Source organism: Capra hircus, chromosome 6 (assembly GCF_001704415.2).
Source record: "Capra hircus breed San Clemente chromosome 6, ASM170441v1, whole genome shotgun sequence".
Taxonomy (NCBI): domain Eukaryota; kingdom Metazoa; phylum Chordata; class Mammalia; order Artiodactyla; family Bovidae; genus Capra; species Capra hircus.
Window position 1 is genome coordinate 70,087,726 of NC_030813.1, and position 25,551 is coordinate 70,113,276.

The 25,551-nt window shown below is 34.1% G+C and overlaps 1 protein-coding gene across 1 annotated transcript in view; it reads right to left on the minus strand.

Annotated features, from left to right (window-relative positions):
* Positions 257-25,551, minus strand: part of CHIC2 (cysteine rich hydrophobic domain 2) — a 58,085-nt gene continuing 32,790 nt past the window's right edge. Inside the window, exons 4-6 of the mRNA XM_018049459.1 lie at positions 5,601-5,657; positions 5,375-5,434; positions 257-2,020 (exon numbers count right to left, since the gene is read on the minus strand). Coding sequence (XP_017904948.1) covers positions 1,970-2,020; positions 5,375-5,434; positions 5,601-5,657 — 168 coding nt within the window. The 3' untranslated portion in view covers positions 257-1,969. The remainder of the gene's footprint in view (positions 2,021-5,374; positions 5,435-5,600; positions 5,658-25,551) is intronic.

Consider the following 25,551-nt stretch of genomic DNA (forward strand, 5'->3'; position numbering starts at 1 on the left):
TTCTTATGGGAATATAATGTTAAAATTACAATTTATAGAAGATTAATAGGAGAAAAGAATTATGCCTAAATGGGTACAGTTCTTCATAAGCTGATTAACATGATGCTCCACAAATTTACAAAATTTCAGATTTGGAAAACTGTGCTGCATAGTCTACACAGTTATATCTTGCTGTTCTTTTGGAATCCTCCTGAGGCAAAATCAGTGTTCTCCGTAAGATAATTTGTCACAGGGAAACCACAGAGGAATACTAGAGTTTCTGAATAGCATTATCTTTTAATTTGCACTACTTTAAGGTGATAGGACATATCCAAGACACAAGGTAAATAAAATGAGAAGTGTACGAATTCTCTGTACTTTGAGCTCTTCACAGGAAAAGTGTTTTATAAATTCAAGTTGATGTTTTGGGAAGCAAAGGAAACAAATAAATCTCAGGACGCACCCCTCTCCAAAAACCCTAATTTTTAAGATAGTTCCTAATATATGATAGGATATGTCATTAAATTATTCAAATTCACATAGAATTACAGTACTTTGGAGAAGTACAAAGAAACAGTTTTTAAAAATACAGGTATATAAATTAATGAAACTGGTATTTAAAAGATTTAATACAAGGAAAAGTATTATATAGTGGTACCAATTCTTAATACAAATTAAGCATAGTTTATATAATTTCAAAAGTTATTCACATTATTGCTCGATACCACAGCTATATGGAACATGTTGTATACACACACAAAATTTGTATAATTTCAAGGTTTATAAAAACAAAAATTTACACATAGGCCATTCAGAAATTTAGAAAGTTTTAAAATGCATGGAGATATGTACAACCAAAAGGAGCAGAAAAAAAAAAATGTATGCCTGTACATATTTTAAAGAAACAAAATGATCTGACTCAAACTTGTGTATCATACTCTTAATCAGAAAAGTATACATAACTGGACTGAAAGCAAACTAGTGGATTAAAACAGTACTAGATATGCCCTCCATTTCTTAGGAATAATCTGTTTTAAATACCAATGGGATATTAAACATCAGTTTAATTCTATAATGTTTGTTTTCTTTCTAAAACTTTTCAGAAACATACGCATTCTACAATTGCTGTTAGATTGAGAGACAGTTTCCTTAGAAATTTTTTAAAGGAGTATTTCTAGTATTCCTACACTTTTGTACATAAGATTTGATAAAACAATAAAAAATAACCCAAATAAGGCCATTAAATTAATACCTTGATCAAAAATATACAGATTGCAATGCTACTATGTTTTGTGATCCTGAGCTCTAGTAAACATTAGATGCATGCATACCATTCACTGATTTGTCTATTCTAATGAAAATAATTTAATCCTGCCTTACGACTTTTGTAGACGGAAATACTTTCAAAATATTTGACAGGTCTTTATAATGTTACAGATATTTCTGCTGTAAACATAGCATTAGGAATTGTATGAGAAGGAATATGTTATGGTTCAAAAAGCTATGAAAGAAAACACTATTTTAAAATAATGACAATAAATTTAAAAAGCAAGAGAAATAATACAGAGTGTGCTTGCTAGAATGATAGATAAGTAGAGCCTTACAAAGGTCTTTTTCTATATTAAGGAATTAATAAATAAAGGACTGTGTATACCTTGGTGGTAAAATAAAAAAGCTGGCCACTTTTTATGCTAAGTTCAAATGTATTTTTCTTTTGATAATACAAAAAAGTAATCCTTGAAAATCAGAATACATAACAGAAAAGAGCACAATAACTTAAGTATTAAACATCTGTATGAAATAACTGTTGCAAAGTTTGACAAAAATGCACACTTAGAACATGCGGTTATTTAAAAAAAAAAAAAAAAAACAGAAAAAAAACACCACACGATTCTGTAGAACCAATGTTATGTCACCACCAGGAGAGCACCAAGCAAGGCACCATTGGAAAGACAACATACTTGGAAAGTCTCTATAAATAAAGTAAATGCTAATCTGGTCGAAAAATCGGTGTCTTTGGTAAAAATTCTATGAGGATGACCTGTAGAAGGAGAAAACAAGTTTTAAAAGGATTTCTTTAAAATTTTATCTTAAAAAACTTCATTTATATTCCCATCACTTAAAACAATTTTTATAGTGCCTCTGACAAAGAGCAGAATGCATGCATTTACTGAGAGCTAACTACATACCAAATATTTCATACTATCTATTTAATCCTGACAATGAGGCAAGTATTATCATACTCACTTTACAGATGAGAAACCTGATGATTTGAGAAGTACAACACCATAGATTATGGAGTTAGTATATGAACAAAAGACTGTCTTAACTCCAAAGCCTTGCCCTTTCTACTCCCTTATGGTGGCTGCAGCTGACCCTAATATTCAGCTCCACAGGCTTCCTCCCTTTTATTTACAGCCCAGTTCCACGGGTCTTTAGGTTCTAGAGCTGTTCTCATTTTACTGTACCGGGACATGTGATCTCTAGACAAAGTGTTGGTTCTCTCTCTTAATTTTTTAAAAACATTCTTTTCTTTTTAAGTTAGCAGAATTAAAGGTTAGGCTAGCAAAATTAAAGTTTAAAATCTGTTCCAAAGGACTTTTTACTAGGAAACTAAATGGAAATCAATCAAAAAACAAAACACAGTTAACACAGAAAGACACAAGTTGACCAGAGCTAATTTTTATTCCAAACTTGGAACTGTCTTAAATTATAATCAATTTTCCCCCTTGTTTCAACTCTGTACGGAATGGATGCTAAACAAAAAATTATTCAATTTGAACACTTTCCAGTTTGAGGAACTCCTCAGTCTTTTTAGAAACTGTCTTGATATGACTTCTATGTTTGGGTACTTTTCTACATTTAGTCATCTGAGCCACAAATCTTCATTTTCACTCTTTAGTTCTCCTGATTTTTGACCTGCCTCAATGAAGAAGGTATTTCTATACGTGGCTCCAATATACTCCTCCCCTAGCTGACTCATCATTTGGTGCCCCTGTGCTACTCTCCTGACCTGTTATTTGCCTACAAAATGTTCACTAGCTTCCTACCCAGCTTCTTTATTTGAGCTAGAATCCTCTGTTTTTCAGTGTCCTCACCTATAAAATGAAAGGATTGGAGAGATGGCAAGATTTCTTTCTAGCTCTAAAATTTGATGACTAAATTATATTTTCCAGTCTATATTGCACAATGAATAGTAAAAGATATCTTTGACTATCTGAATTATTACTAGTTTTAAAAGAATATATCCTACAAACTTTTTCCCTTCAGAAGCCATACACAGAAGTTAACCATTTGTCTCATTTCTTCTGCCATATCTGAATAAAAGAAAATTTGGTATATTTCATAAATTTACTCCAATATTTAAAATATAGTCAAGGAGAAATATTTCCCTTTAGCTAACAGATGAAATTTCTGTAAATTAAAGAAAATTTGAAGTCATACAGATATACAGATTATTTCTATTTTAACTTTGCAAAACTATTTTTAGGGAGTTTTTAAAATTATGTTTTTCCTCCACTCAACTGTCATAAATACACACACATACACGCACACACACTCCAAGAAAACTGAAGAAAAATACATTTTAAAGTAATTTTTAAGTTTTAATAAAAACTACTCTTCTAGATATCTTCTATGATGGTAAGAAAATATAATGGCTTTAGTACAAAAGTGTTTATCTAAAAATTAATGACAATTTAACAGAGCAATAAGAGCACATATTTTACAGAGCATATAAGTTCAGAATGTTTTGGAAGGTTACATTATTTTAATTAATACGGCTGCTGCTGCTGCTAAGTCGCTTCAGTCATGTCCGACTCTGTGCGACCCCATAGACAGCAGCCCACCAGGCTCCCCTATCCCTGGGATTCTCTAGGCAAGAATACTGGAGTGGGTTGCCAATTAATACTACAACATCATAAATATAAACATTAAAGAGAATGAGCATATTTTATGAATGATCTTATAGTTCTATCTGGAAATAATAGTATTGGGAATACTTTCATGCTCTGCTTTCCAAAGTAAATTTAGAAGTGTGCTAAATAAATAAATAAAAGCTTCTATTTTATTAATAAGCTGAGTGTTTGGGTTTATAAATATAGCAAATATTTTTTCACAAAATCCTTTAAATCACTTACATATCCATTTCTTCTCACAAAATACATAAACTCTCTCACCAGTGAGTTTTCATCCATGATGAAAATACAAGCCTAGTATTTTCATAGGTCAATCTCAAAACAAGTTATTCGAATGTGCTTTTATTATTATACAAAAGTATCAAGTGCCTTTTTACCATCATAAATTAACATGTTTGATATAATAGATAATGATAAAATCTACATTATTTAGTTCACTGAATAGAGCTATTCTATGAAAAAAGAGACATTTTAAAGACATCTTTTATGTTCACAGCTAGAAATGGGATTTGATTGTGTGATAATGAAAGAAAGAGAAAATGCTACAGAGAAAAATGATTTTATGATAATTTCCAACTATTTCCAGTATCCAGGCACTGTTTTCATTAATCTTTTATACACACATACACACACACACACATGCTACCTATGATGGCTATTCTGTGTCAAAGAATAGACAAAATTTGTCAGAAATGATGTGCTAGATACTCAACCCCGTGCTCAGTTCTTCTTTTCATATATTAATCTTTTCATACTTAACACAAAACATCCAGGCTCAAGGGAGAATAAAAATTCACACTTTTTCTATAGTATTCTGAACTTTTCAAACTGAGAAAAAATTTTCAAGTAAAGCAAGTAGCTGGTAAATTAAATCCCACTCTAAGCTCTAAAACTGACTGTATACACATACCCATTAGATATCTTTTAAAGAATAAATACTGGGTGAGCAACATCTTATCTCCTGTTTACTTTTAAGATACTTTTTACAGAATAATATCCCAACAACACTTTGAAAGATTCTTTAAAGGCCACTGAGGTATGGGCAGTTAAAATCTATAAAGGCTAAAGGTTTCTTAAGCTCCAGTGGCTTGGCTGAAAGGTTTTCTTCCATACTTGGAAACCTGATTAGCATTATATAAAAAAGCCATATCTGACTTGCTGCGTAACCAAAGTTGTGGTTATTCTTTATACAGCATCTAAAATTTCACACTCCATCAACACATGTTCAGCCTATTTTATCTTGGCAATTAATTTATTATTTTTCAGAACACAGTGAAGCCTTGTTTTCAAGTCATTCATAACTTTATAAATCAGTCTTGCACATGAAACCATGCATCTGTGAACCGTAAAAAATCCTTGCACTCAGGAGATTAAGCTTCTGACACCTTTGCTGATTAATAATCATGGAAAGAATAAGATCAGAAGCAAAATAAATGATCATTTAATAGAGAAACTCACAAAACAGCCCTTTAACTTACATATTCCATCATGTTATTCGTTTCACATTTCCTTTTGCTCAGTCTCCAGTGCAAGCACAGCTAGACAAGTAGGAGAGTAAAAGAAGAAAAATGAGCTCTATTTTATTGCAGCACACAGACTAACCCATTTGTCCATCTTTCATATTTTTAGTTCAACAAAAGCATCTGTTTCCATACTGTGCAGTTCAGACCTCAACAGTACGAAGCTGCTCCCCGTGGTACTCACCTTGTGGTATAACCTATTGTTTTCCCATTCTAATAACTTCTCAATCGATCTTCGTGTCTAGAAGACAAATGAGAAAAAAGTTTACTCCTGACTGGTTTTAGAAAAACGTGGTTTTGCAGCTGTTTTTTGTGTGAAAAGGAAAGAGATATAAGACAGTGACTGAGTATAGAGTGGTCTATAACACTAGCAACATTCTAGCACTAAATAGTAGCCTGAACAGAAATAGGACTCTGTTTTGATAAAGATATGGTTTGGGGCATTGTATTTTTTAACTGTTTCATACTTACTAGTCTCTGATTTATTTAAGTCTAAAAAGCTAATGTTATCCACTAAAAAATACAAATTTAAATCCCCATTTCTTTCAAAAATATTTCTGTAATATTTAGTAGTAATAAGAATACCTTAATACATATTTTAAAACAAAGCTATCTATACATTAACAAAATGAAAAGGGTCTTTAGTCTAAATTTAAAAAGGAAATGATTAAAAGTTAATAGCAAAACTGCATTTAATCCAATCATTTTTGTTGGTTTTCAAATAAAATTGGTTTTATTTGAAAATCAAACTTTATTCAATACTACTGTTAAAGGTATCAACTAAGAAATTTATACTGAAGATCACTTGATTTTTGCAGTGTACACTATGCAGCATGAAATGTTTCTTGCTTGGGGAGGAATAAAGAGGAGGATAATTCATGGTGCCAGGTGTTAGGATGAGACTGACACAGCTGCAGGTGCAAACAGGACAGTGTTGCCACAAGAAGCAAATGCAACTTGCTGCAGCTGCAGCTTCCTTGCAAGGAAAGGAAAAAAGCATCCAGCTCCATTAATGTGGCACAACTAAATAAGTACTAATCATCAAATATGAAAATGTGACTATCAAGCAAGGATGAGTGAGGTGAAAAATTGTTATGACCAAGCTGATTTTGAATACTCTAATGTTACATAATAAAATGTTTAATATCTATTTAAGGTATCTACTGTAATCTAGTTACCATATTACCTTCTAGCATGTGGAACATGCTAAATACACACCACAGACACAGAGGTGCCAATTATAATTCATAACTACCACTTACTGCCTTACATTTTCCAAGCTTATGTCAAAAAAATCAGAAACTCAACCAACTCCCTGGGTAATAATATGCCAATGACTAATTTATTACATTACTTTTTTGAACAGTTTTTTTGGCAAGAATTTTAAAGGAAAAAAGTGCCCTTGTTAACAATGATCAGCAGACCTCACTTGTTTCTTTGTAAAGATAGCCTTTTAGAGGCAGCTCTCCTTTTAAATGAAAATAGGGCAGCAGTTATGGTCACACTTTTTGTTAATTTAGTTGCCAGTCAGCCCCAAATCAAAAGAAAATAAGGCTGCAGAGTGTAATTAACATTCAGTTCAGTCGTTTTGTCCCTTGTCTAGCCCCCAAGCTTTGTTAAAATTGCCATCTGAATGCTGAAGGCTGTAGGGAAATCGATTTGATTCTAATCGCACCATGAAAAGAACATGATCTAACTGCTTTCAGCCCTCCGTAAATCTGTACTAGGTCTTTAGCACAATGCAACTTCCAATTTAAAAAGCACTGAATGTCTCGTCAATGACTTTGTGAAGAAAAAAGAACAAGGAGCAGACATAAAAATTCCAATAGTTGTTTAAGCATTAAAGTTCATTTGCATCACAGCGAACCTGAAAAGGGCTGACCTCTCAAACCGCCTCTCAGGTCTATGAAGTTGTAGCCTTGACAAGCTCACATTGACAGAGCTCATTGACTCTGAAAGGCTACTCTATCAATGGTGAAAAATGGCAATAGGTTCTACTCTGAGCAGGCATCTGCCTGCCCACCCGCTGCTAAACCAATGGCAAAACCGATTCAAAACCTGAATCTACCTTGTAATCTTCCTTTCTAGGACCTTTTAATAATAGATTAAGATTACTATACAATTTGAGGTTTTACTTTTGCTGATGTTTAAAAAGGGGGCAGAAGGTATGAAAGAAGTAGGGTGAGGAGAACAAGCTTTCAAGTCTGTTGTTTCATATTAATATATAAAAATTAAAAGTTTAACATTACATTCTGCAAATACGCATTACACACAGAAAAAAAGTGTAGTTTCCGCAATCATTCATCACAAATTTAAACCCATACTATAACAAGAACAAACATTATGAATGGATCTCATGGTGTATATGATACATACACACAAACACACGTCAATTTAGAAACTTGAAATAATTTACTTTAAATAACTCAAATCAACTACCCATATATGAATAAAAGACAAGTATAAAGCATGAACCTTAAATTCCAAAATATTTATGTAGAAATGCCAAATTTATCCTTTGCTTCTAATTGGAAGTTTAACGACAGGATTTGATATAATAATTGTATCTTACAATATTTAAGAATTCTAAATCAAACAAACAGTGGTATGCCATATTCCAAATAAGCATCTAAACATAAAATATTTTTATACACTTGACAGTCTGGAGTAATAGCTGTGAATTTGCAGCATTTAATCTTGCTATTGATATAAGACTTCTTTCCTGCTTGACAGGTGGGAAAAAAAAGCACATGCACGTGCAGCTTAATTAATCACTGCACTTGACATCTCAGTGATTTACAGTGAGGAGCAGGTGAGAATATACAAAACCAGAAAGGAACTCTTGATCTGAGTGGAACATTTCTAGAACACTAAGGTGACAAGTATATAGACTGTAACAGTCATTAAAAAAAAAAGAAACTGTGCCACAAATTATTTGCTAGTAACAACAAAAGCTCAAATTAAATGGGGGGGGGGGAATGCTTTAACTACTGAGAATGTTTAATACTTTGCAATTATTTTCATTTAACAAAATCAAAATATATTTTCACGATTAAATACAACAACAATTTGGCAGATATTTTAAAAAATGACACCAGCATTTATAAAAATCTATTTAAAAGCCTTTAAACATGAAAAGAAAGTACCTTATTACTGCAGTACTCTAGAAATAAAAGTTAAGAGTTTATGTCCACAGGGTTGTCAGATAGCTATTTATAACAAAATATAAGATTAAACACGGCCAAACTCTATAATTATTACTGGACAAACAAACTTAACCATATAAAAACCTGTCCTTGATTTTTTAAAGTATTTCTATCGATCACCAAATCTACATAAATTAAAGGAAACTAATAGGCCTCAGAAAAAAGCAGTATGTATAGGGTCTATCAACAGGAAATACTTTTTAAAAAGTCATCTTTCAGTGTTCTAGGCCAGTGGATCTAAAAATAATCAGTTTTCTTAAAAGAATTTGGTGCTTGTGAAAAGCACCAGACTGATAGTCATGGGAACTAAAAATCTTCTATTTAACTGAAAGAACAGGGGAAAGGGCAGTGCAGGCTTCCAGTGCAAGCTTCCCTACAGTGGGCCTTAATCCTTTTCAGTGCTCACACCCTGGAGGCTAGAGGACAGGTTAGCAGTTCTTAACCAATGAATCCTCAGTTCTTCTGCAAAAGATGATCAACAAGAAATCTAATTTTATCGTGGATTTTTACCCTTAGTTAAAAGGACCAAGACCACCAATCCACACCATGTAATCAAAACAAGGTTTTTATGAAAATAACATCATGTCAACTAACTTGGTTGGAAAAAGGACCACTCTAAGCATTTGGACTCTGAACCCCCTCTCTCTTAACAGAGCTCACTTTACTTTTTTGTCACACATTTCCTCATTTCAACACTTTGCTAACTGTATTTTTCTCACTGGTGAACTAATTCTAATATAACCATTCTGCAATGTTAATGTAAAAAATAACAGAAATTAAAAAAACATAATTTCAATTATAAATGGACTTATTAAATAGACTTAACTTGAATAACAAGTAATAATAATAGAAGGATAGAAAATTTGGCTTCTATTTGGTTCCTTTTAAATTTTTGGTAGAATTGTGGAAGTAAGTCAACCAGGAAAATGCAAAAGAGGTAAACAGCCTGGATAATTTATAAAAACGCTAATTAAATAACAACCGAACAACAATTAATATTAGGTTGATAAATCCCTATCAATTTCCAAAGAAGCATCTAAAGTAAGCTTACAACAGAAAAATACATATGAAACACCCAGATACAGTAAGCTACTGCAACTGAAAATTAGGATTTTCTGAAAATTCAAATTTGATTTATTATGAGAAGAAACATTTTTTGTAATTTTTCTAAATATCATACTTACTAATGAATATGTTATTATTCCTCATAAATGAATTATGCACTATTAGATATAAATAAGTCTTGCAGGACAGCAAATCATTTAGAAAGTTTTCCCTGTATTACTTCTCTACTTTGTTACCACTGTTACCATTCTTATGTAACAGTATATTCATTACCAATGATTCACTGACTCACAGTCCTTTGACAAAATTTTTTTTCAAAGAAGTGGTTTTCTAGAACTTGCTGATAAAATCAATAGAAACCTCATGGATTTTTAAGTAGTTAAAACCAAAGGAAAAATGTTAAATGTGGAAGCTGTAACAAAATTTCTCTGAATTTTCCCCAAAGAAAGAGCATTCTTATCAGTCTTCAGAATATAAGATGCTAAAATATTTAACAAAATGTATGAGTAGCTCACTAATAACTATTTATAAAAGTTCAACTATTTAAACTTAAAATTAAAGCTTTTTGAATAGGATTTATTCATATCACAGAGCTCAGAGTGCAATTTCAAATGTTCAATTTCTTATTTAAAACAAATTTTAAACTCCTAAGTTTATAATGCATTAATTAAGCTTTAACTAGAATAATGCTTTGAATGTATTCATAATTTTTTAAAATTTTAAGTATTTTTCAAATAAGAACTATACTTATCTTTTGACATCTGTGCAAATTCAAATCATTAAAATAAATGAAATAAAAATGTTATTAGTTATAAATCATTAGAAAGCAAGCATGCAAAATTTTAAATGAATTATTTTAACTTGAGAAAATTACTTGATTTATCTGTCTTGGATTAATATAAATTTTATATTGCAATAACACACAGAAAATTAAATGGCATATCTCAGTATTATAATACATGAAAAATCTAGATCACCAAAAGACAAACTAGAATGTGATTAAATTCCTCAAAAAATTCCCTTCCTGTACTTAAATGCCCCTTTAAAAAATTTTATGTGAGGAGGAACTCCCTGGTGGTCCAGTAAGACTTCACCTTCCAATCCAAGTGTTGTGGGTTCAATCCCTGGCCAAGGAGCTAGTACCCCACATGCCTCTCAGCTAGAAAACCAAAACATAAACAATATTGCAAAAAGATTCAATAAAGACTTGAAATATAGTTCAAAAAAAATGTATGTGAATATTCAGACTTAAAGAAAGAACTATGGCTGGGGGAGGGGGAGTAAGGATGGAGGAAGGAATAGTTAGGGAGTTTAGGGTTGACATATACACACTGCTATATTAAAAATGGACCACCAACAAGGATCTACTGTATAGCACATGGAATTCTGTTTAATGTTATGTGGTAGCCTATACGGGAGGGGAGGGAGTTTTGGGGAGAACAGATACATGGTTTTATAAATAAATAAATAAATAAATAAATAAATAAATAAATAAATAAATAAATAAATATATATGGCTGAGTCCTTTTGCTGTTCACCTGAAACTATCATAACATTGTTAACTGGCTATACCCCAATACAAAATTAAAAGTTTTAAAAACCATAATAAATAAAAAGCATGGTATGTAAAGAGGAAAAAACTTTATGTGAATATTAACTTTAATGTAATCTAGATAAGCTAAATATCCACCAAAGTGTATTCAAAAAAAGTTTCATACTGTTTGTTAAAAATACTATTTTCAGATGAAGATAAGCTAAACAACTGTAAATATTTTGTATATCAAAAATTCCCTTTAACTTAGTACTGAGCAGTGACCTACAAATACTAATTTTAAGCACAATTTAATCAAGAATTTATGACTAGGCTAGTGGTTCTTGACTTCTTAAGGTTACCCTGACTACTTTGGGATTTGATGAAAAAGGCATTTATGTACCAATATACAAAAATTTTGCACACAGTTTTAAGGGGTTATCCACAAGTCTGTGATAACTTTTCTGAAAATACTGATAACATCTCAGAAAACTGAGTTTCAAATGACAGAAGAAAATTAGAAAAATTGTTCATAAGACAAATGAATTTCACTAAGCTAATATATATATAGCTTGTATATATAATATATATATATAATATGACTATATAATAGTCAAACATATTACTATCGGAGATTTTAAAAACCTGTATGACTTCACAAGGAAGAATTACTTCACAACAGGCGGGGGGAAAAATACTAATGATTGATTATAATGACAATTGGAGAAACAAAGGAATAAGGAATCATATCTGTTGATCCTCACTTTGGATCTGACCCCATGTTAACTGTTTTCCCTGTTATCTCAATCAATCTTCACAATAAACCTAGAAGGCAGCTTGTATAACTTTTATTTTACATATGAAAACTGTCTTAGTGGGGTTAAGAAACTTAAAGCCACACTAGGAAATGGTGGAACTGGGATTTGAAACAGGATTTCAATAATATGCTCTCTCCATTATTCAATGAAGCTACAAATTTGTAAAGAATTTGTAATTTGTTGGATAACACCTCAATGACATGTAAAGTATTTTAAACCACTAACTCAGCTATTGGCCTTGAACAGCCAACTTAATCTAAAACTAAAATTTTCTCCAGCTGAGGTCTAGGAAATACTCATTCTACTCTATTCTTAAGTCTCAATGAGATTTATCCAAAATGTATTTTGTTTTTGTTTTTAACTTGCTTTGTGCAACTAAACATGAATTGAGGTATATCACTATTTTATAGATTAAGTACAAAGATTTACAAAAGTTAATGGTTTGCCCAAGGTCACATACCAATAAGGGTAATGATAGGATTCAAACTCAGATTTCCAAACTGACCATGCTTTCTACCTGGGATCAGCAAGCATTAACTACTTTCACTTGCATCTAAATTAAGCGAAATCAATTTTAAATCCTTCCATTCAAGGCACTAACATAAAATGAATACAGTGTCCTTAAAATATGATTTAATTCCAAATATGAAGAAATTTCAAACAACATGTTAAAAAGCAAGATAATAATAATAATAATCACACTGTTCTTTCCCTCCCAATATGCAAAGAACAGCACAATTCTTCATGTAAAGTCAAGGTAACTAGAGACTTCTATTTCTGGGTAGGATGTGAACACTCAAGCCAACACTTCCACCACAAACTGAAATGGATACATTGAAGTAATAACAAAAACTAAAAAAACACACATTATTTTTAAAACATCAGAACATTCTGGGAAGCAACAAGGCCTGGATAAAATAAAATCCAGAGAAGGAAAGCACCCTGTCTAAATCATTTGATGATTATGTACCAACCATTTTCTTTCTTTGTTGATTAGAGAAATCAGCAGAAGACCAGGTTTGGCACAACCAGTGGCACTCTTACTAAGGAAAGAGGAAATCAAGAGAGCTTTGACAGATTGCACACCCTGGCTCAGTGGACTGGAAATTAGGTGTACCCTAAAATGCAAAGCCAGTTTTCCCAAGAGACATTACTGACTTCTGGGGTAGCATAGAAGGGTGGGGGACCAAGACAAACAGGCAGAAAAAGATTACTCATAGTCTCTCAGTACTTAGGAGACAAAATTCTGCTAGAGGGAGGAGGATCTGCCATAAACTCAAAATTGGTATGCTCCTCAAAATACTTGAACATGCATAAAATCTAAACTCAAAATATCCAAAGGATACATACAACTTTCTGAGGAAAGGAGGCAAAGACCTGCTAGGCCTCAATCAAAAGTCTAGAAGGGCCATAACCAAGAAACAGAAAACTAGGTATTGATGATAAATCACTTACCAGTCCAACCTAGCTCAGTCTCTGATTAGACCAAAGTGAATCATTTTTCCTCATCCTATCTGTCTGAATTGATGCTTTTGAACTGTGGTGTTGGAGAAGACTTTTGAGAGACCCTTGGAATGCAAGATCAAATCAGTCAATCCTAAAGGAAATCAGTCCTGAATATTCATTGGAAGGACTGATGCTGAAGCTGAAACTACAATACCTTGGCCACCTGATGTGAAGGACTGACTCATCAGAAAAGACCCTGATGCTAGGAAAGATTGAAGGTAGGAGGAGAAGGGGACGACAGAGCATGAGATAGTTGGATGGCATCAGTGACTCAATACAGATGAGTTTGAGCAAGTTCTGGGGGTTAGTGATGGACAGGGAAGCCTGGTGTGCTGCAGTACATGGGGTCGCAAAGAGTCAGCACGACTGAGTGACTGAACTGAATTGATCTGCTTGAAAGAGGATAGATGGGACCCTTGGTTTTGAAGATTTCTTCTGAAAGTTCTACTTCACTCTATTTATAATATCTAACATAAAATTAAAAACTTTAAGAGCCAGGAAAATATGACCAATAATCCAAAGAAAAAACCCACAGAAACAAATCCAGAGATAATCAAAGTACTGGTGTTAGTTGACAGGAATTTAAATTAACTGTGATTAGTATGTTCAATTATAGTGGGAAATGGACAAAATGGGTGAAAAAATGAAGAATTTCAAAAGAGGACTACACTATAAAAACATCAAATGTACCCTGTAGAACTGAAAAATCGTGTCTGAAATTAAGAACCCCTTGCGTAGGGTAAGAACAGACTGGACGCTGAGGAAGATGAACAAAGCTTTCTACAAATCACATCAATACTATGTCCTAAATATTCAGAAAGAACTGAATGTCGGTCAGCTCTCAGCAAAACACATTTTAAAGAAGTCTAACACTACTGAGCGACTTCCCTTTCACTTTTCTCTTTCATGCATCGGAGAAGGAAATGGCAACCCACTCCAGTGTTCTTTCTTCCCTGGAGAATCCCAGGGACCGGGGAGCCTGGTGGGCTGCCGTCTATGGGGTCACACAGAGTCGGACACGACTGAAGTGATTTAGCAGCAGCAGCAGCACATCTTTAAAGTCCCAGTACCATCTCTGTACATTTAAGATTCAAAGTTTGCTTTTTTGGCATTACCCTCCTTTATAATGAGAAATTAGTAACAGGTTTTTATTGTTTAGTCGCTGAATTGTGTCCGGCCCTTTTGCAACCCCATGAACTGTAGCCCATCTGGCTCTTCTTCCATGGGATTTCCCAGGCAAGAATACTGGAGTGGGTTGCCATTTCCTTCTTCTCCAGGGATCTTCCCAACCCAGGGATTGAACGCACATCTCCTGCACTGGCAGGCAGATTCTTTACCACTGAGCCATCAGGGAAGCCTTAACAAGTTTTTTTAGTTGTTGTTCAGTTGTGTCCAACTCTTTGTGACCCCATGGACTGCAGCATGCCAGGCTTCTCTGTCCTCTACTATCTCCCAGAGTTTGCTCCAATTCATGTCCCCTGAGTTGGTAATGCTATCTAACCATCTCATCTCTGTTGCCCCCTTCTCCTTCTACCTTCAATCTTTCCCAGCATCAGGGTCTCCCTCCAACTAAAAACAAATAATCAGTGCCATAGACACTAATGGTAGTAATTTAGTTTATGTAAGAATGTTTAGCTTATGTGAGAAGTTTCAAGCCTAAAATATTTTTTAAAATGAAACAGCAATAAATATATTCTTCTGGTCATAAAATTTTTACATGAGATCCCTTTCCCACAGCAACTGAAGTAAGATTTGAAAGAGGTTAAACCTATTTATTTATCATGATAATAAGGGAGGAATTAAAGCAAAAAACTGCAAACGGAAAATCTAGCATTAGAATCAGAAAACCCAACTCTACTACCTTCAGTGAGAGTTCCTGTCCCTCCTACAATGCATTAACTCACTACATGACATTCTCAATCTAAGAGCGAATATACAAGTTTTAAGAAAGGGTATAATACTAGAAACAATAAAAACTTTATCAGAAATAGTATGTACTTATTTATTAGGGAGCGAGAACCTGATAATTTTTCAAATATAGGGATACCGATTTTTTGTTTTTATAAAAGTAAAACAGAAGCAAAAGCAATGTATCAACTCTCATTTGTCCAACTGGAACTTAGTATAAAATCTGATTAAAATATACTGTTTTCTTGCATCTTTCTTTCTTTTATGGCCTCCTTCCATTACTGTGAGTTTGTATTTTCAAGAAATACAAATTTGTTTAACTATTAGGGAAAAAAATAACGGGAAAGTTAAATCTGCCAAAAAACTGAAGTATTGCAAAAGCTGATATTAAATGCTTGAACATTACTACCATTTATAAATAAACTGGATAAACTTAGGTAAATTATTATACAACACTCTATGGACCTGAATTTCCCATCATGTGAAATAATGATCTTTTAAGTTCCTTTAAAACCTCTAAAATAGCCCTGGCTTCTTGATTAAAACTGAACTATAATAAAGCATAAAAAAATAACTGATTTTGTATCCTTATCAAAGAGTGAAAAAAAAAAAGTATGAGATCTGGAGCTTTAAGCCTAGGGTTCTAACTATGGCCTAACTTTGTAGACAGTGGGATCTCAGTTTGATCTGAGCTTCAGTTTTCTCATCCTTATAATAAGAATAATATGAATGTCTACTCTTGGAATTTGGGGAAGACTGAATGACACAGTACAAGTAACTGATTAACTCAATCTCTGGTGTACAGTGAACATTCAATAATTAGTTATTAGATGTTACCACGATATTTACCATATAGGATTATTGTAAAGATTAAAACAGAACATATGGGTTTTGAATATATATGTGTATCAGAATATTGTATCAATGCTGTATACCTTAAACTTACATAGTGTTATGTGTCAATTGTGTGTGCATGTGTATGTGTGCTAAGCCGTTTCAACTGTGTCGACTCCTTGCAACCCTATGAATTGTAGCCCACCAGGCTCCTCTGTCTATGGGATTCTCCAGGCAAGAACACTAGAGTGAGTGGGTTGCCACACCCTCCTTCAGGGGATCTTCCCAACCCAGGGATCGAACCCATATCTCGTATGCCTCGTGTGTTGCAGGTGGATTCTTTACAGCTGAGCCACTGGGGAGATAAAGCTGGGGGGGGGGGAGGGGGAATGCATGGGGTAGATCTTATGTTAAATGTTCTCATCACACCTATACATACAAAGAAAGAGGGAGGAAAGGAGTGAATTACTAGAGGACGGTTAGGTTTACGGCATCGTTTATAATGATGGTATCACAGGTGCATACTTATTTTGAACATATGAATACCCTAATAATTATGTTGTATTTATAGAAATAAATTGGATAGCATTCTTTTTTTAAAAAAGTTAGCACTGATTTTCCTAAACCTTCAGTCCATAATAATGTCATAAGAATACACTTAGTTTACCATCTCTTATTTACCAGAAACTTCTCAAGATCCCCTCCTTCTCTAAAATTTTGTTATGATGCTTTTAAGTTTGTTTTGCTTTCGTTATCTGCAACATGTTAGAATCATCTTTCTAATTCTTCATCTAAATGTTCACTGCAATTATCATCTTATGATTCAGAGTAAGTGAATACAATTGCTCAAATCCCAAACACAGAATAAATTAGAGTTCTAAAAGTTCTAGGTAACTTTCAATATTGGTGTTATAACTGAGTAAGTAAACTCCAAGTTCCTCACACACACAAATATTTGCAGCTTTCTGGTTATGATTCTCCCAGGCTCACTTTCTCTTGAATTTTTTTAAATCCTACAAGGCTGCATTCTCACTTAAAACCCTCGACTCCTGACCTCTCCCATTTGGATTTTCTACTCCTACTATACCCCAACCAAAGTAACTCACTATTATTGAATAACTAAATTTGAAGTTGAGAGAAAAGACATTTAGAAGTAAATCTAAGCACATTACAACTCAAAGTAAAAGAAATAAAGTTTGATTAAAAAAAAAAAGACTTGTATCTCATCTAAGTTTCAAAACTAAATAGCAATTATCTAAAAACAAACAAAAAAAAACACGAAAAACCACCTCAGAGAAGCCAAAAAAGTAAAAGAAAACCTAGGACCAAAAAACTAAAGACAGAAAACAACAAAATTCTGTAAAGCAATTATCCTTCAATTAAAAAAATAAATGTTTTTAAAAATTTAAAAGTAAAGAAAACACTAAAATGTCAATCTTTAGATTGCAAATAAAAATCAATATTGAGAACTTCTTTACTTAAGAGCTTGAAAATAAGGATGTTTTTATTGACTTACACAGCTCAGTTTTCAAAGGATTATAGATTTTCAGGACTGGAGAGTACCTAGAGAGATCAGTCAGCCTTTCCTCTCCTGAGATTAAAAGAAAAATAAAGCAGGGGGTAAGGTGGTGAAACTTCAGGCTCAGAGAGGTTTTAAGTGACTCAAAGTCACTCAGCTTCAAACAGTGATTTACTATCTTTTGTACTTTATCACATTGCCCCTGCAGGAAAAAATATCTGTTATTTACTCTAGAAGACAAAACGCTTTCATTTTCTTAGGAATCTTGTTTTAAATAGTGAGGACTATGTCTTCTGAAATGTTATGATCTTACTACTCGAGAATTTCAAAAGCCAAAAGGTACATTCATTCAGTAAACATTTATTGAACACAAAATAGATGAGAGGCACTGTGAGAGGCACTGGAGATATAGTGGTTAGAAAGACAGACCCTAGGAAGATTAATAATAAAGTGATTTTAATAGCAACAGTCATTAACTAAGCAACTTGCTCTTATTTTTAAAACAATACTACAAGGAAGAGATTAACCTCATCTTAGAGACGTAAAAACTGAGGTTTAGAGAGTGTGAACTGATCAATGTTTAGAGTAAGTGCCACTTTCCAAACTAGTTCTTTCCAGCATCAAACTGCAGGTCCCAGCTACCACATGTTGCAGCCTACTTCCCTATTCCTAAAGAAATGATTCCCTGATATACGTCTAAATACAGAAGAGTATAAACAGAATGGAAATATACACTATGTACAATAAATTCACATTGAGAACACTTTTAGAAAGCCACGCAATTTTATTCCTTATAGGTAAGAGGTTAAAGCACTAAAAAAAAAAAACGTACAACTCACAAGATTAAGAAGTCGGTATATAAACATTCTAAAACTTAGAGTTCTTCAATTAGAAAGGACAATGGCTGAGCATACATATTAAAAAAGTCCACAAAATCACTAAAGTTGGGATATTATATATGTTCATCATATATATATATATGCAAAATCTCAAAATCCTAGTTACTTTAGGATGGAAACCAAAAAACACTAACAACGTACAGTAAAATTATGAAACTTTTTCCTCAATAAATGAGCCAGGCTAAAAGCAAAAAAGTCAAAAAGAGTTCACGTACTTAGACATCAATTTTCAAAACTATAATACTACAATTAAGGCACAATCAAGAAGCAAATTATAAACAAAAGTATTAACAAAAATAAGCTTTGCAAAGTAAATGTCATAAAATCTATTTAATGAAGCTGAAACATTGTACCTGCTTGTAAGCTCCTCAGACTCACACTAAGAACTACCAAAAGGCTGAGGTTTCCTTTTTATTGTCTTCCAAGCATTTATCAGTATTTGTAATTACCTCATTGCCTTTTTGTCTATTTTTTAAGTCCACAAGAGTAAACACATAACCTCTTAACATCATCTAAAGCAATACCAAGCCCACAGTGTGGCTTTAGAAATAATTAACTGAAATTAATGAAAAAGTAACTTCCAGAGAATGGCGTATTAACAGCTTAAAGTGCTTAGTCCCTCAGTTGTGTCTGACTCTTTGAGGACCCATGGACTGTAGTCCCCCAGGCTCCTCCATCCATGGGATTCTCCAGGCAAGAATACTGGAGAGGGTTGCCATTTCCTTCTCCAACAGCTTAAACTAATGTTGGCAGCTAAAATCAGCAATTTCATAAGACAGATATGTTCATACTCTAAGAATACCAATGTTATTCAGTAAGTCGTTTTAAACATTTTCTATTAAAATAAATATTACATAATAGAATGTAAAATTCAAATGAGTGTCTGAAATATAACACAAGACTTCAAAAATATTTTGTTATTGCAGGTGGCTACTTCATATTTCTAAGACATATATATACTGTCTTTTGTTATTAGAGCTACTTCATGAAAAACATACCAAGTACTTATAAACTTGAACTATTTCTGTGCTCACCTAGCCAGTTCTCCAAACAGACTACATGCTCTTTCAATATAGCATTGATATAAATCTTTCAATCCCAAGCACAGTACTTATTTGTCAAAAATGCTTTTAGGACATTTGGACTTTCATTTTCAGCAAAGATGCAGCAATAGCCACCAGATTTACCCTCTGGCCTGAGACTACCAAAACAAACAAACCAACAAAAACCCAAAAAGCAAGACTACTGATGTCAGAGAGCTTCCAGGCCACAGTAAATGGAAGGACAGCCTAGACAAAGCCTGGCAACTCTGAGTTAAGGAGACAGAGTTGAGAATTTGAGAAACCAAGGCAACTTGAAGCCACAGAACAGAGTACCAAAGAGGAAAGTATTTCAAAGAACTCCAAAGATTTGCATGCAGACAGTCCACACTGAATATTAAGGTGACTGCTGAGCAGTACATGCTGGTAAGGGAATAACCAAGGTAGAGCAAAGAACTACTAGAAAGGATAAGAGGTAAGAATGTCCAAAGATCCAGCACAAAGCCTCTTTCCATTAGCCAGACTAGAGAACATCACAATTCACAAGCTACTGAGTAGAATAACCAGAAAGATCTTGCCTTACCAGTGTTTAGCCCTAGATCAAATACTGCTATGGATACTCAGGAAGTTAAGCACCCTCCTAGGTATATACCCAAAAGAACTGGAAAAAAGTATCGAACAAATACATGTACAACCATGTCCATAATAGTAGCACTATTAGGCAGAAAAACCTGAATGTCCATCAATGGATGACTGGATAAACAACTTATGATGGTGTATACATGGGCTTCCTTCCCTGGTAGCTCAGCTGGTAAAGAATCTGCCTGCAATGCAGAGACTTGGGTTTGATCCCTGGGTTGAGAAAATACCCTGGAGGAGGGCATGGCAACCTACTCCAGTACTCTTGCCTGGAAAGTCCCATGGACAGAGGAGCCTGGAAGGCTGCAGTCCATGGGGTCGCTGAAAGTCGGACACGACTGAGTGACTTCACTTTCACTTTTCACTTTCATGCATTGGAGAAGGAAATGGCAACCCACTCCAATGTTCTTGTCTGGAGAATCCCAGGGACAGGGGAGCCTGGTGGGCTGCCGTCTGTGGGGTCGCAGAGTCAGACACAACTGAAGCGACTTAGCAGCAGCAGCAGCATACATGGGCTTCCTTCCCTGGTAGCTCAGCTGGTAAAGAATCTGCCTGCAATGCAGGAGACTTGGGTTCTAACCCTGGGTTGGGAAAATACCCTGGAGGAGGGCATGGCAACCCACTCCAGTATTCTTGCCTGGAGAATCCCCATGGACAGAGGAGCCTGGCAGGCTACAGTCCATGGGGTTGCAAAGAGTCAGACACAACTAAGTGACTAAGCACAGCATGGTGTACATGGTGTATATAAAGGAATATTATTCAATCATAAAAAAGAATGAAGACTTGAGACCTATTACAACACAGAGGAACCTTAAAAACATTACACCAAGTGGAAGAAGCCAGATACAAAGGGTCATATACTGTATAATTTCACTTATATGAAATAACCAGAATAAATAAATCCATAGAGACAGAACATATACTGTCTGTGGACAGTGAGGGTAGCCATACTACAAGGCATGTGAGATCTTAGTTCCCTGATCAGGAACTGAACCCATTTCCCTCCAGTGGAAGCATGAAGCCCTAACCACTGGATACCAGGGAATTACTATGTTAGCTGGAGGGAAAAGATAATGGGGAGAAAATGCTCAATGGGTGAAGGATTTTACTTTGGAGTGGTGAAAATATTTTGGAACTAGACAGAGGTGACAGTTGCACAACACTGTGAATGTATAAAACGCCACTGAATTATTCACTTTATTCTTTTTTGGGGAGGGGAGGGGGGAGCCACATTACAAGGCATGTGGGATCTTAGTTCCCTGATCAGGAATTGAACCCATTTCCCTGCAGTGGAAGCATGAAGCCCTAACCACTGGACACCAGGGAATTACTGGAAGTGCAAAGTCTCAACCATTAGACCGTTAGAACAGTCTCTTAAACTGTTTACTTTATAATGGTTAATTTTTGTTATGTGAATTTCACTTTGATAAACTATTATTTTAAACATTTAAGGCTGAAAATAGAAACCAAGAATTGACTGGGAGAAAAGAAAACAAATAGTAAAATGAAAGACTTAAATTTAGCCAAATTGATAATTACAATAAATGCATACGGTGCAAAATTTCTAATTAAAAGACAGAGAGTGTCAGACTGAATAAAAACTGAAAAAAAAAAAAAGCAAGACTTAACAGTGCCTATAAGAAACAAATTTTAAATAATGGCGCAATTAAGTTAAAAGTAAAAGAAGGAAAAAGATATGCCATGCTAACATTAATCAAAAAAAAGATGGAATGACAATACTAAAACTAGAAAAAGGTATATTTCAGAGAAAAAATAAAGAAGGTCAATGTCACAATGATAAAGAGGTCAATTCATGGAGTAGACACAGAAATCTGAAACTTATGTACCTAATTACAACGTCAAAATAAATTTTAAAAATGATAAGAATAAATAGACAAATCTACAGTTACATAATTACAGTCACAGAGTTTAATATCCTAGTCTTGATAACATAGTATTAGGCAGAAATTCAGTAAGACTATAGAAGATCTGACATTATTAACCAACTTAATCTAACTGAATTAAAACACACCACGCCACCCAAAGGAAGATGAAAACACATTATTTTCAAGTGCACAAGGATCATTTACCTAGAAAGTTCATATTCTGGGTAATAAAATAAATCTTAAAAAATTTAAAAGGATTCAAAATATACAAAGTATCTAACCACAATGAAATTAAAAACTGGCAACAGAAATATCTCTATAAAAGTCCCCCAAGTATCTGGAAGCCAAATAAAATACTTCTAAATAACACATTGGTTGTACAAAAAAAACAAAAGAGAAATATGAAAGTAAAAGAAATTGAATGAAAATTCAAACACAACATACCAAATTTGGGCAATACAGCTAAAGCAGTACTTAGGAAGAAAATTTTTAACATTAAATATCAAAAGGTCTCAAATCAATGACCTCTGATTCCAACTTTAAAAAAAACTAGCAAAACAGAGTAAGAAGAAGAAAAAATATTAGAGTGGGACCTATGAGATATTGAACATTAACTTGATATAAACAATAACATCAAAAGTTGATCTCTGAAATTAACAAAACTAATAAACCACTAGCCAGACTGGTCAGGAAAAAGAGAGAACAAGGAATAAATTAACAATTTTAGGAATTAAGCGGTTGTTTTATTACAGATTTTACAAGTAGTAAAAGAATAATGAATATTATGAACTGTAGACAAATCCCTTGAAAAATAGAAAGTATGAGGCTCAATGAAGATAAAGTAGGTAACCTGAAAAGTTCCATATATAATAAACAAACTGAATTTGTAGTTTAAATAATTCCAACAAAGAAAATTACAGGTCCAGAGGGCTTCACTGGTGAATTTTCCTAAAACTTAAGAAAGAAAGAATGCATATTCTGCACAAACTCTTTCAGAAAACTGAAAAGGAGAGAACACTTTACAACTCATTTTGTGAACTATCACTACCCTAATGCCAAAATCAGATATTATGAGAAAAGAAGACTACAGAAAAATATCCCTCATGAACAGAGGACTTCTAAACAAACTTGAAGTCTAAAACTTAAATCAGTTCCATTCAATCAATTTAGTTTATTTCTAAACTAAAAATAAAAAACTATATAACCACTCTAAAGAAGCAGAAAAGGTATCAGACAAAATCCAACATCTATTCCTGTTGTAAACTCTCCACAAAACAGTAAAATAAAACTTCCTCATATGACAAAGAACATCTACAAAACCCCATAATATGATATGGAATGATAAAAATGTGAATACATTCCCCCTAATATCAGGAGTAAGACAAGGACATCTATTCTCATTACTTTTTTTTTTTTTTGGCTCTGCTGGATCTTTGTTGCTTCACGGGGACTTTGCCTAGGTGCACCAAGTGGGGGCTACTCTTTGTTGTGGTGAGAGGGCTTCTCATTGCAGAGGATTCTCTTATTGAAAAGCACAGGCTCTAGGCATGGGGGCTTCAGTAGTTGCAGCATGTGAGCTCAGTAGCTGCAGCATGTAGGCTCTAGGGCATAGGCTCAGTAGTTGTGGCACACGAGCTTAGCTGCTCCATGGCATGTAGAATCTTCCCGGACCAGGGATCGAACCTGTGCCCCTGCACTGGCAGGCAGATTCCTATCCACTGTGCCACCAGGGAAGTCGCCGTTCTCATTACTTCAGTCAAAGATTTTCTGGAGATTCTAGTCAGTGCATTTAGAAATAAAGAAATTAAATCCAAACCAAGGAGAAGAAGTCGTGAAAATAAGAGCAAAAAAAAGAAATTAAAAACAGAAAAATAGAAAAAACATCAGGCCTGAAAGGAGTCCACTTACATCACTCCTATTCAACATTTTACTGGAAATTCTACCCAATGAAAAAAAGAGAAAAAGAAATAAAAGGCATACACATTAGAAAACAAGAAATAAAACAACATGGTTATCTATGTAGAAAATCCCATCAGTTCAGTTCAGTTCAGTTGCTCAGTCGTGTCCGACTCTTTGCGACCCCATGAATCACAGCACGCCAGGCCCCCCTGTCCATCACCAACTTCCGGAGTTCACTCAGACTCGCATCCATAGAGTCAGTGATGCCATCCAGCCATCTCATCCTCTGTCGTCCCCTTCTCCTCCTGCCTCCAATCCCTCCCAGCATCAGAGTCTTCTCCAATGAGTGAACTCTTCGCATGAGGTGGCCAAAGTACTGGAGTTTCAGCTTTAGCATCATTCTTTCCAAAGAAATCCCCGGGTTGATCTCCTTCAGAATGGACTGGTTGGATCTCCTTGTAGTCCAAGGGACTCTCAAGAGTCTTCTCCAACACCACAGTTCAAAAGCATCAATTCTTCGGTGCTCAGCCTTCTTCACAGTCCAACTCTCACATTCATACATGACTACTGGAAAAACCATAGCCTTGACTAGACGGACCTTAGTCTGCAAAGTAATGTCTCTGCTTTTGAATATGTTATCTAGGTTGGTCGTAACTTTTCTTCCAAGGAGTAAGCGTCTTTTAATTTCATGGCTGCAATCACCATCTGCAGTGATTTTGGAGCCCCCCAAAATAAAGTCTGACACTGTTTCCACTGTTTCCCCATCTATTTCCCATGAAGTGATGGGACCGGATGTCATGATCTTCGTTTTCTGAATGTTGAGCTTTAAGCCAACTTTTTCACTCTCCTCTTTTACTTTCATCAAGAATCCCATAGAATCTATAAAAAATATTCCTGAAATACAGTAAGGTCATAGGACACAATGCCAATATACAAAAATCAACTGCATTTTTAATGTACTGACAATGAACAGCTAGAAATCAAAATTTTTAAAATACCATTAATAGCATCAAAAACAAAGAAACATATGCACATAAACCTAATAAAATATGTGCATGATCTGCATTCTACACAAAAAATTAGAAAATACTGATAAAAAAGAAATCAAAGATCTAAATAAATGAAGACTAACAAGTCTTCAAAATCATAACACATTCATGGTTTTGAAGACTTGTTAAAGATGTCAAATTTCTCCAAATTGATTTATAATTTCAAACCAATCAAACTGTAACTTTTAAAAGATAAGACAAGCTGATTCTAAAATCTGTGTGGAAAATGAAAATAGAATAGCCAAAACAATCTTGAAACAGAAGAATGAAGTGTAGAAGACTTGTCCTACCTGATTTCAACATTTATTGTAAAGCTATAAGGCACTAAACTACACA